The 13,272-nt window shown below is 38.2% G+C and overlaps 3 protein-coding genes across 3 annotated transcripts; 2 read left to right on the plus strand and 1 right to left on the minus strand.

Moving 5' to 3' along the window:
• Nucleotide 1: 1 nt before the first annotated feature.
• LOC106513610 (calcium-binding protein P-like) lies at nt 2-2,246 on the plus strand (the record flags this gene model as incomplete). Its single annotated transcript, XM_014002539.1, has 1 exon — nt 2-2,246. A coding segment is annotated over one exon (1,263 nt), but the record flags the coding sequence as incomplete, so codon positions are not given.
• Nucleotides 2,247-3,325: 1,079 nt separating this feature from the next.
• LOC106513639 (major prion protein homolog) lies at nt 3,326-7,680 on the plus strand. Its single transcript, XM_014002572.1, has 2 exons — nt 3,326-3,545; nt 6,309-7,680. The coding sequence occupies exon 2, from the start codon at nt 6,316-6,318 to the stop codon at nt 7,405-7,407; it is 1,092 nt and encodes a 363-aa protein (XP_013858026.1). The 5' UTR covers nt 3,326-3,545; nt 6,309-6,315; the 3' UTR covers nt 7,408-7,680.
• Nucleotides 7,681-10,279: 2,599 nt separating this feature from the next.
• sprn2 (shadow of prion protein 2) lies at nt 10,280-13,105 on the minus strand. Its single transcript, XM_014002577.1, has 2 exons — nt 12,410-13,105; nt 10,280-11,424 (listed from the first exon to the last, which is right to left on the minus strand). The coding sequence occupies exon 2, from the start codon at nt 11,413-11,415 to the stop codon at nt 10,894-10,896; it is 522 nt and encodes a 173-aa protein (XP_013858031.1). The 5' UTR covers nt 11,416-11,424; nt 12,410-13,105; the 3' UTR covers nt 10,280-10,893.
• Between the last annotated feature and the right edge of the window lie 167 nt (nt 13,106-13,272).

A 13,272-nucleotide genomic window follows, 5' to 3' on the forward strand; every position in this document is an offset into this window, starting at 1 on the left:
CTACCCTCAACAGCCAGCAGGAGGGTACCCTCAATTTCCAGGACAACCTGGAAGTTACCCCAATCAAAGAGGCTACCCTCAACAGCCAGCAGGAGGGTACCCTCAATATCCAGGACAACCTGGAGGTTACCCCAATCAAAGAGGCTACCCTCAACAGCCAGCAGGAGGGTACCCTCAATATCCAGGACAACCTGGAAGTTACCCCAATCAAAGAGGCTACCCTCAGTACTCAGGGTATCCAGCTGGTAGTTACCCAGCCCAAGGACCTGCATATGGAGGCTATGGAAAWTATCCCGGTAGTTACATCAACTACAACCCAAACAACAAAATCTTGAGCCCTCACTATGGTGGCAGTTTTGGATATGGGGGCTATGGAGGAGCAGGAGGTTCTCCCTTCTCCCACTCRGTAGGGGCAATGGGATATGAGCCCTCTTCTAAGTCCAAAGGTTTTGGACGCAGCGCAGTAATGGCAGCAGCTGGAGGGGCTATGGCAGGAATGGCTCTGGGCTATGGGTTAGGAAGGTTCCCTCGACCTCATTTCCACTTCCACAACCCCCAGGAGGAGTATTATTACAACTACTACATGTACAGGAAATACGGTATGAAGTCCAACGACAAGAATGACTACAGCAGAGACTACCAATATAGTCAGCCACCGGATGCCTTCGACAAATTCATGGAGTCCTGTTTGAAGAGAACAGATCTTCTTTCGGAAGAAAATCAAAAACCAAAAGCGGCTAAAATCACAATTGCCTCCGTAAATACCATAAATTCAAGCAACGGCGTCAATGCAAGCAACGGCGCCAACGCGAGCAGCGGCATCAACACGAGCAGCGGCATCAACACGAGCAGCGGCATCAACGCGAGCAGCGGCATCAACGCGAGCAGCGGCATCAACGCGAGCAGCGGCATCAACGCGAGCGGCATCAATGCGAGCAGCGACACCAAAGCAGGAAGCTTCTCAACTGCTTCAACTCCTGAACATCTGAACAAATCTGAGGTCAAAGCTACAACCCCATCTCCTACACGGATTCTCAGAACTGACGATGAGGACGACACAGTCAGCATTGTGGAAATTGGCTACCCAGCACTGATCAAACAGATGAAGGTGAAGAGATGTACTGAGCTCTTCATAGTTTATGCTGATAGACATTTAAAGAAAAAGACCCCGCCAACAGTTCACCCGCACAGTGGGTTACCTGAACTGAATACGGGCCTTTTGTCTGTTCTCACCACAACACTGATGCTAATGCTGCTGAACTAATGCTACATTACATTTGTAMATGGAATTTTCTCATTTTCAAATTGTGACTCCCAGGTTAGAGTTCCAGCTTGGAAAAACTGATCTAAATAAACTAAAATCTGATATGACTGTCATGCACAGAAAACACGGTTGCTGTGGGAAACATTTTATTTGCACTTCTGGTTGTTTATATTTTATTAAATCRGCAACACAAAATCCTGAATGACATCAATCTACGAAAAGGTTGCTAATWTATAAATGCATAAAATGTAGAGAAACTTCACATTATTATTGGCTTCTTGTATTGCTAACATGAGTTGGTCTGTCACAAGTCAAACAATGAGAAAATCCTGCTCATTTTTGTTGCCTCGCTGCCAGAACCAAGGTTACACTTCTGAGACATCAAACAAACAAAATGAGATTGTCAACTCAAGAAATCCTTTGAGGAAACTACACTTTAAAACAATATAATTTGAAAAAAAAAAAAAAGAAACCATATAAACCAATCATTTAGGAAAAACAATGCATTTATTCCTTATGAAAAACTATCCACTTTTGTCTTTACTTTTATTTTGAACTCAATTTAGACATTTTCTTTGTGGTTAACTATTTTTAAGCTAAATGCAAAGTTGCTGTGCTTTATCATTATTCTCTCTGTAATAAATCTGTTAGTTGTTGTTTAATCCCTCAGCTGCATGCCATCACTTTACAACTGTATTAAGCCACAAAGCTGACTTCCCTTTTCACACGTTGGCCATTTCGGCTCTGTTACTACTGTACCTCGCTGAACAAAGGAGCATCAGGTGTGGATTGACTTTGACTTCSCTAGCCATGTTGGCCCGTTCAAAAATCACACTGAGACAGCCAGAAGGTGTCTAAGTCCTGATTCAAATTGTTATGTGAAGGAGTCAAAAGAAAAGTGCAGAAGARGAATGAGGTGTATTCTGTAATGTCATGAAATTTGCCAAAACTGCAACATATAAAATTTTAAAYACTGGCTCATTTTAACTGATTAACATTGATGTTTTATTACTGCMCTTGTTATTCAAAGAGATCAAGATGACTGTATTTACTGCCTAATAACTGCAGCAGTTTATAAAGCATAAGAATGTTCCGGTACACCATGATCTATTGAGAAAAGCTCTTAAAAGCACCCACAGACAAGTTTTTTTCATCTAAGCTCATTAAAGCGGTTTTGCTTGTGTGTTACGCTGCAACACAGAGAGCTTTTCTCTCTGTGTAATGGCTGAGAGGTATATGTCTGCATAAAAAGGTCATATCACTTTAAAATGACATTACAACAATCACTTAAAAAACTAGACTTAGACAAAGATGTGCCATTCTAAAACTTTTTTATTGTGAGTTATCAAGTGTTTTTGTTCAAGTCCAATATGTATTTTTATTTTTTCCACAACAAAAAAGCTTTCTAAGATAGAAAAGTTACTAAACATYCCAGAAGGGGTTGACTGGTACTCTTAAAAAGCAGGACTTCTTTAAGCTGAATACGATATATATCACTTTTGTGTATTTGATATTGACTCAGAACCTTACAAAAACAAAAATGATTAACATGAAACTCTCATATGTTCATACATTGAAATAAGCTAGATAACATTTTTAACAACACTGTTTTAAATATTAGCTAACTTTTAATATTTTAAGTATATTTAATACAAAAACAGACATATGCCAACTAGATACCTATTGTTCCTCGATTTATTTAATAGATGATGATGCAACATTGTTTCATTCAAATACATAATTTTATGATCAAATATTGACACATTTTATCTGAATAAATTGAACAATGAAACAACAAAAGGTATATAACCTTTATAAAAAGATAAATAGTTATAAAATTTTCCTGAATATATTGCAGATGTTTAATTAGGTGGTCTTGTGGTGTTGTCACAATCTAATAATTACTGTTTGATCATTTTCTATATGTTTTAGTAAGTACAACTTTATTATGTCTTCTAAAGTGTGTTTTAATGTGGTGTAAAATGGAGACAGTCATTAATAATTCGCCATTCTCGACCCCGCCCCCAGCTCCTCTTCCTCTCGTGCTCAGGATATTGGAAAATGCATCAGGTTAAGCCCCGCCCCCATCGCGTCTCTAGGCGACCCACACTCTTCTCTCTCTCTCGCGCGCGAGGCTTTACGTCACTCATAAAACAAAAAAACCAAAACATCATTTCCAGACGGCTTGATCGTTCAGATTAATGAGGCAAAAACACTGAAACGGAGTCTGTAAGAGGAAACGTGGGACGATAAAAAGGAAACCGAACAGTCACCAGTAAAGGTAAGACTGTGTTAAATGTCCYCAGATTGGTTTTTATTTAGAAAATAAAACGTCGCCAAACCATCATTTGTGAGTAGATAGCAAAAGATGCTAACGACAACGGTGCATGTCAGAAGGTCAGGTAACTGTTGAAAAAAAAAAAAACCTATTTTTTTCCCCATTCAGTTCACCAGGAGATGCTTACGTCCYCTCTGGGTGTGTGTGGTGTTGTTGCCACACCTTTTCCTGCTTGTCTACATTCTCCTTATGGTTGTGTTCATATAGCTCWATATGAACTATATTCTATATAGCTCTATATTTTATAGCTCAGAGCTATATTCTATTGCTCTGTTTTTTTTAAATTGTTTTACACATTTCACTGAAAGCAAGCAAACCGCATAAGCCTGAACCCAAACAACACAAGGTGTTTATAAACAGATTCCCTAATAATTCAAACAATAATCTGGAGACAGTAGTCAGCATGTTCTATGATTTAAGATAAAGGAGAGAAAAAAAATTGACTACACACGAATGAGTAAACCTCAACTGAAAGAAAACAGAGTTCCTTGTCATGTAAATAAATGAATAAAGCCTCCTTTTGTATAAAAGAGAAGCAGGAGGGGAGTTTAAAAATTGCAAACCTGACTGYGCTAATTAATAGTGGAAGTTTTAAAATGACAATTTAAAGAGTATATGGCCCATAAAGTGATTCAAATTGTACATGGATGTATTTATATGATACAGAAATTTTTTATTTTATTTTAATTATTGCAGGCTTGAAATTCAGTCTTAAAGAAACACCTTTCATCTTGTCTTGAAAAAGGATAGTTTTARCCTTTTTGGTTATAGCTTAAAAATAAAAATGATCCACATCAGGATGCTGTGAGACCTGTCATCTGTTAGCACTTGTGGATTGCGATGACGCTCAGCTCCTGCCACATTAAATTCAGCTCAATGTCTGCAAATCGGACTGTGTTTAAATCATTTATGGCATGTGTTCATGTGTTATTTTGGTTCCACTCTGGTTTCCTGCCTCGTCTTTCTCTGTTTTCGTCCTCCTGCCTGTCTTTGCTCCAGCCCCGCCCACTCTCACCTGTTGCTCATGTTTCATTCCCAGGTGTTTCTTGTCTTTGCTCATTAAGTTCTCCTTTACATTCTGTTCTCTGTCTTCAGTCTGTGTCAGAGCTTTGTTGTTTACTGTTGATGTGTCGTCACATGCCAAGTCCAAGAAACCTGTTTAATACATTTGCCGCCACGCCAGCACTTTGTTTTTGTTTAATGAAACCTTTTTTTGACACCATCACTCAGTCCTGCATTTGGCGTTCAAACCCTTCTTAATCCTAACATTTTGATGTTTCTAGAGCTTGATTAGGTSTGGTGGTATTGTGAAGGCAAAATGAGGCTGATAAGACAAAGCCTGAAGGGAAAAAAGTGGGTGTTTTAAAGTTAAACAAAATAATGTAACACTGTTTTACTGTGCTTCATGCATCCCCCAAATGRTAGCATTATCTGGTCCGTTTTATTGAGTTATAGGCTGGGCGCCTAGGCGCCTGAGTTATGGAGTGAATAGACTAAAATCCTCTTATTCAATCAGCAATTTTACCATATCTAATACCTCTAAACCAGCAAGCAACAAAAGTGTCAAATCKGCTGTGAGCAACAATCACGTCAACAAAAAAACATCCAAATTTTTGATTCAGTTTTTGGAGTTTTTATTTCCAAAGTCATGTTTCAGTGGTTGGCAAAAATGTGGAGACTTTAAATTGATTTATTGTTTCATATATCATTACAAAAAAGCATGAGGGCACTGTAAAATATGTATTTAGGATCCAGTATCATTTGTCAGTTTTTATAGTTTAATTGAGCAAAAAGACTTTCAGATTCTGAAGTTTTTCTTTCAACATTGGCAACTTTTAAAAAAACTTCTCTGTCCTGCTCTTTTATTTGAACACTTCAATAGAAATAGGTTTTGTATAAGCCGCTTAACTGACCTAATACTTGTTTAATGATAAAACAGAGTAATTACATGTTTTTTGGTTCCCCAGTAAGAAATGCCAAAGTCTTATTGGACAGTTATAAAAGAAACACTGTTTTCATCCAGGCCCAGTCAATTATCTTCTGAGTTTTTATTTTTATTTTATTTTATTTTATTTACATGTCTAAAAAGACTGCAGCTTCTTTTACATACGTTCTGTCATATTTCCATACAAGCCTGTAGAAATAGCTAAATAAATAAGTGCTTTAGTGCAGGTATTTACCATTATTTGTTGAATCTTGTAAAAGATGAGAGTTTGGTGGGAAGTAATCTCCAAGTTTGCCACTAAATGTCACATAATCAATCATCCTGGGCAAAAAATCCATCCCCTTTTCAATTAATATAACATCTTTCCACATCTGCTTCACCAGTACAAGTGAAATAACCAGGCAACCATTCATTACAACCAAATGGGAAATCTAGGTTTTCACTTGCTGCAATAATACCAAGATTCAAAGTTTACTGTTCTATTTCAGCCTGACCACACAGCCATCTTTAGACCATCAGGTTTGAGTTGAAACCATGGAGTGAATCAAGAGTATTGGAAAATTATAGTCACGTTTAGGTTTGAGGTAAATTTATGGAAGATGCAGTAAAACAGTGGAGCCCTGTAGACAAAACAGTTGCTCCAGTACGACAATAAAAATCTCGTTTTGCTTCTGTAATTTTGCATCGTCTGTTGTCAGGTGTAAAATGATGCTGTCTGAATATCACTTTCTGATAACTTCTTCATGTCGTCCTTCTCAAAGGGTGAAGATGAATATGAAGTCTTTACCTGTCCTGTGTATGTTACTTCTTTTGTTTCACACCCCTTTTCTGCTGGCCAAAGGAGGAGGGGGAGGAGGGAGAGGAGGGTTTGGGAGAGGTTTCAGCTCTAAAACATTCTCCACATCTAATCGTGGCAACACCAATAAAGCAAGCAAGAACAACCAGGGCTCGACTTCTCAGGGTGGTAAGCAGCAAGGAAAAAACCAAGGAGGCCACCCTTCACAAGATCGTTACCCCAGGACGAAGGGTGGAGGTTACTACAACCGTTTTCCCGGAACAGCATCCCCTCTTGGAGGACAGTATGGAGGATACCCAGGTGGATACATGAACTACAACCCAAACAACAGAATCCTGAGCCCTCGTTATGGTGGTAGCTTTGGTTATGGAGGTTATAACGTCAGGGGTGGTTCTCCATTTTCCCAGTCAGTCCACGCTATGGGTATGCATCCTGGTGCCAGATCCAAGGGGTTTGGACGCAACGCAGTAATGGCAGCAGCCGGAGGGGCCATGGCAGGGATGGCTCTGGGCTACGGGTTAGGAAGGTTCCCCCGGCCTCATTTCCACTTCCACAACCCCCAGGAGGAGTATTACTACAACCACTACATGTACAGGAAGTATGGTGCTCACTCCACCGACACCAACGACTACAGCAGAGACTACAAGTTCAATCCACCCCCACAAGACTATAACAGCTACATGGACTTGTGCATGAAAAATACGGACATTCTACCTACAGTCAGTCAGAATTCAAGAACCAAACCAGCTACCAGCACCAAAACCAACACTGACAAGAACTTGAACACCCCTGATCCTTCAACTCTCCGCCCTTTAAATCAGCCTAAAACCGGTTCTGGTGACAGCGATGAAGATAACGATACAGTCAGCATCGTGGAGATTGGCTACCCGGCACTGATCGAGCAGGTTAAGGCCAGGAAATGCTTACAGGCCTACATGGTTTACTCTGAGAGGTATTTAGTGAAACAGACTGGAGGAGCTCAGGAGCTGAAGATGAGTGTTCATTGGCTTTTATCTGTGATTTCTGTGGTTTTAATTAAYAACATATTAATGCTGGTGCAATGAGACATTCATTTGCTGAGGTATTGAATGTGTTGCCACAGAATGAATAATGTAAAGCATTTAGAGGAGAACCATGGAATATCGACGCTTTTTTTTTTTACAGGGTTTCCACATCTTTGTGGTCTAAATCACACTGTTTTTAAAACAAACACTAAATTCAGTTCTATTGGAGTTCAGAAAATAAAAGCTTGGCAACTGCTTTTAAGTGTTGGGTGAAAGTAAACTGATTACTATTTATACTCAGCACACTTATTAAACTAAACATACTACTTACTATTCCTGCTATCTAGTGTGATTATTACCAAATGTTGCCAAAAGGCTGCAAATGCTACATACACAAATAATTGAATAAACAGAATAAATTGCTCAGATTTATCTTCTTAAATAATTTCAGCAGTCAGGAAAAYAAAACAACACAGTTCATCCAGATACTCGATATCTTCGCCGAACCGCATTACCTTGGTTCAGATATGAAAAAAAAATTGTGTTTATAGAAGGTTTTCTTTCAGTCGCTTCCGTCTCCACAGTGATAAAAGCTTGCACTAAAGATTTGGTAATTGCTTTACGTTGGATGCACTTCCTGATATAACCTGTGCCTGGACCTGTAGCTTTAGGATTACGAGACCGAGGCACTGACCGCCGAACTACCGTGACAAAATGTGTATTTGTGGAATATAGATGTTGTGGCTTATCTTTTGGCTGTTCCCCTCTTCAGGAGTCGCCCCAGCGAGCACATTTACACGAAAGATTTGTCAGAATTTAAAGCAAAGAAGAAAAACATGTTTTTCAAATTCAGTTTGTTAAAGTGACTTTTGCAAACTGATAGCCAATGTGCACTTATATAAATCCAGAATGTAAGTGTTTTTAGATTTTATACTTTAAAACAAAACATTAAGTGGCACTTTGAGTATTATTTAGTCTGTTTCAGGGCAGAAACAAAAGCTCTGATGATTAATGTGATCAAATGACTCATCTTTTGATTTCTCACTTACGTCTCTTTTTTAGCACTCTGTCTGCTCTACAGACAGAGTGCTGAAAACAGGAACATTTGTAATGAACCCGATTTTTTTGCTGATTATTTATTTTACTGTTATTTAATCAATCAAATCCCATTTAGATCACAGATCTCTTTTGCAAGGGTGGCCTGGGCCTGAAGGCAACCTATTGTAAATATTTATGTGCTGTGGGGGAAACCAGAGTACCCGGAGAAAAGCAAGCACAAGGAGAACATGCAAACTTTGCACAGAAAGATCCCAGGTCCGAACCGGGTTTTTAAAATTTTATTTATTTATTTTAATTMTATTGTTATCGCTACTGTTTTGTAGCTATATATTGTTTTGTGGATTGATGTATCTGCTGCTGCTGTTACACCTGAATTTCCCCTCTGCGGGACAATAAAGGCTGTTTCTATTCTATTCTATTCTATTCTATTCTTCGAAACCCTGGACCTTCTTGCTGCGAGGCATCAGTGCTAATCATTGAGTTGTTGTTCTTCTGTTTAAATAAAAATACACAAAAACTCAAAGCAAAACAATCATTGGTTCAAACTTTATTTGGAAAACTTCAAGCATGCCGTTATTCTCGTACACACCCTCTTCTTAATGTTTTAAATGTAATATTTTGTGTGCTCTGCCTTTATTTCATGATACGTCTGTTTCTTCAACATCTCTCCTGAATTATAGACGCTTCTAAGATCCCTTACATCTGAAAGTGAAGATATTGTAAAAACCCAAGTGAATGTGTTCCCATWATTGGGTTTATTTATGCTGCAGTAGATTCACTTTGTTCAAACATTGCTGATGACTCTCCAGAGGCACTTTCTGGAGACTTAACTATAAAAAATGTGCTTCTTTTTAAAAGAAAAAAAAAGTAAGTATTTGTAACTTTTATTCCATTGGGACAATCAGTGATGTGAAAAAGACTTCTTGTATTTGTGTGTTTGGTCAGTTTAATGTTATGTGAAATGTTTCAGCTGTTACAATAAACACATAAAGCTTGTAGGTAAGCTCAAACCAAACCTGATCAGGGGTATTTTCCTCTCTTACAAACCTAATAAAACTTATTACCCCACTTTTGTTTATGTATGATTTATAAAAACTTGAATTTTTTATTTATTTTATTTTACTTTTTCCAGGGTTTAATGAGTTCTTAGAGTGGCCAAATATAGTTGACATCCTCTGCTTATTTGTAGAGAGTCAAGTTCAACACAAATATATTTTTTATTAAACACAAATAAACTTTATTACATACATTTCATAAATACAGAACAAGTTTGACACTTCTAGTCATTCAAAATAGTTTGTTGACAAAAATGTAAATTAATTTCTTCATGCAAACCATATAATTAAAATATACATTTAGTATTAAAAATATATAGCGTAAACAAATGCAGACCTTRTCTGAAGGAAATAAGTAATGGAATAAATTGTGTTTAACTCCTAACATAAAGTAAATCTATAGTTTCATAAAAAGGTGCTTTTATGATTTGTCAAAATCAATAAAATCATCATTACTGAAGATACAAAATCAGCGGCGTCATTTATGGAGAAATGAAGAAGTGCAAATATTTATAAAATCAAACGATGTTTGAAAAGTTTCTTATGTGGATTTTAGCTGATCGGTGGAGCTTCRTGTTGCTTTTTTCTTCTTGCAGTTCTTAATGAAGGTTGTTAAAATCTTAAATTATTTAGGTCAGAACAGGTGATGTGCGACATTCAGTTCCCCTGTGAAAATGTTCCCCCTAGTGGTTAACCTTAGAGCAGGGGTCTGCAACCTGCAGCTTTGGGGCCACATGTGGCTCTTTGCTCCCTCTGCAGTGGCTCTTTGAAAATGTGACCAAACATAACAGAATATTTTTTATTTTTTTATACCCAAAACAGTAATAAATTTGTGTGCAAATATGTGATCCATACTACTAATACAAAAAAATAAAACATGTTAGCTCATGCTAACCTGTTAACTAAATATTCCAGTTACCTTCTATGATTGTTCTCTCAAATCCATCAGAATTACATTCAAATAATTTGAAGACTACATAACAATTGGAATAAAAAAAATTAATAATTCAGTTGTACTAGTTTTTGTGAAATTCGGTAAAAACTATATACAGTATTTTTCTTGTTTACGTGATGAATATGATCTTTACATTTGTCCCGATGTGTAATTAAATAATATAATAATAATAACAACAAAAAGGCCTTGAAAAGGCCCACAGACCACCAGTTGATAATCACAGTTGTGGCTTGTTTTGTGGCTCCCGACACATTTTAATATGGAGACAAGGAGCAGAAATGGCTCTTTTGATCGTAAAGGTTGTAGACCCGTCTTAGAATCTCTGGTCCAGGCATCCTAAATGTTATGAGGGAGGTGCTCCCAACACAGGGGGAACAGATTTTCACAGGGGAACTGAATTACGTACAACACCTGCTCTGAAATGAGGAGTTTATATGGGTTATTTTGGGATTTCTGGGAACTGGTTTGCCTCCAGCTCTACAYGACTGCCACCCAGAGCAGAGACACGAGGAACCCAATGACGACCACGATGCTGTTGTAGATGGGCCCACTGGAGGCTGCGGTGTAGTACTCCATGTCTCCGGAGCCCTCGGGCTCGTAGCCTGGCCTTGGGCCATATCCACCTAGGTATCGTGGTGGACCATACCCTGGTCCATATCCTCCATATCCCCCATAACCTCCATACCCTCCATACCCATACCCTCCATACCCTCCGTAGCCTGGGCGGCTCAGTGCAGACCCAATCATCGACCCTCCAATAGCTCCTGCAGCAGCCGCCCCGGCCACCTTCGCTGCGCTGGGGCCACTTCTCTGAACAGGTGCAGGCCTGTAGGACTGACCACTCCACCCCCGGCTGTATCCTCCGCCTCCTCCTCGACCAAACCCACCTCCTCGACCAAACCCACCTCCTCCACGGCGGGCCTCAGAGCTGGGGAACAAGGTGCAAAGAAGAAGGAAACAGAAAACTGCTGCAATGGGAAGCTTCTGCAGGCCCAACATGACTTTTACCTGTAAATATATGAGCAACAGGTGGAAGAAGAACTTAATATTCAGGTGCATATTATCTTTTGCTTTACAGTTAAACATAAAAACACATTATTTGATATAAAAAACACAAAAATTCCTACCTTAAACCTAAATGTGCAAGTAAAAAAAAATACATTAGCTAAAAAAAGTACATATGTGCTCAAAAATTGATAACGTAAAGAAAGAGTTTGTTTTTGTTGCATCACAGKTTCATTGAATGATTATTTGGTGCTCAGTGCAGCTTTAGTCTCTGGTATTTTTACATTAGTGTTATATTAAGAACAGTAAAGATGGACTTAATCCAGCTTTGAAAAACACGCCTTACGCAAGCAGCGCAGCAAAACTAACAATGCATCCGRCATGGGATCAGATAGCTCTCATAATCTCCATGTCCCTTTAATTAGGATCAAGCAGATTAGAACTGGTTCTGGATTTGTGGACAAGAACGGCTGGACAAACAAACATGAGTGCTCCGYAGCTTGTGTAACCAGAAGGAAAAAGAAAAACTGGTAAACATGACTTTGGTCTAAAACAGGCAAACAAACAAACAAAAAGTAGTCTGAAATCTAAGGGCTTCTTTAACAAACAAATATGGATGTTTTGTTTAAAATATTTCACAWACATGTAAAATTCAAGAGCGATGAATAAATTCAATATTAATGTGCTTCAAACAAACAGCCTGTATGCATTGAGCCACTGCTGAACATATAAATGCTCRCACTCTTAATTTGTCCTACTATGTAATTAAGCTTTAATTACACCGGCTCACTTACATTTCCTCTGACACTCGGATTACACGACTGTCCAGATTTAACAAAAAAAAAAAGGTTCATTCTGACACATTTGTAGCCTAATAAATTGTAGAATTTAAAAACTAAAAGCAGAATAAACATTATTTTGYCTAATTAAATATAAAATATACATAATCAGTATAAACAGTCATCTTTAGAAACGTGTTTAATCTCACCTGCTGAGCAGCTGTGAGGAAAACAAAACTKTCAGTGGTTCAGATGACCTTCGTCCTCGACAAGGTGTCTGGAGACGTCGCTCCTCTGACCGTAGGAAAGTTTYTATCACGGCCGTCTCGTTATCCTCAAATCTCCATCAGGTGGGCTGGTTTCACAGCTTCCGATTGGCCGAGCTAAGCTGCTGAGGCTGCTGCATCACACTTAAATACCTGCGGGTGTAAGTCAGGTCGCATCTGTGTTTCTAACTTTGTCTGAATTATTTAACCTCCAACTCCGAGAACAAACCAGAGCCTAACGAGCTCTTCTAAAGCTTCCACTGATTCCTGTAGTTTTGTTCTTAACATCTGTGGAATTTTTTTTATATAAGTAACCACAACAGAAAAGGAGATAAAAATATACAATGTTTACATACTTTACTTTTTTTTTATTAAATAACAATCACTGTATAAAAAAACTTCATTTTCCAAGTGAGTTCTTCACATTTTAAAGCATTGATTTCTTCAGCATGTTGTAAAAGRCAAAACAAAGCAGGCAGTCAGTATAAATGAAACGTGCTGAGGGTGGAGTTCAGATGTCAATGTTAAACTGAGACAATAATGCGTCGAACAAAACAAAGGATTAAACTGTATCAAGCTGCAGACCTACATCTGTCCAAATATGATTAAATCTGCCTGCAGCCCAAAGCTCACTAATTAAAGTTTTTCTTATTTGTTAAATTCTGACAAAACCAAACATAAAACACCAATTCAAATTCTCACCAAGCTGCAGTTAATAAGATTAAACCACAAAGTCATATCTTTACAGCTTGTTATGCGAAATTTAGAACACATTTAATGAAAAATATCTGATTCGTGTGTTTTTG

The sequence above is a fragment of the Austrofundulus limnaeus genome, unplaced genomic scaffold (genome assembly GCF_001266775.1).
Source record: "Austrofundulus limnaeus strain Quisiro unplaced genomic scaffold, Austrofundulus_limnaeus-1.0 Scaffold14, whole genome shotgun sequence".
Lineage (NCBI taxonomy): Eukaryota > Metazoa > Chordata > Actinopteri > Cyprinodontiformes > Rivulidae > Austrofundulus > Austrofundulus limnaeus.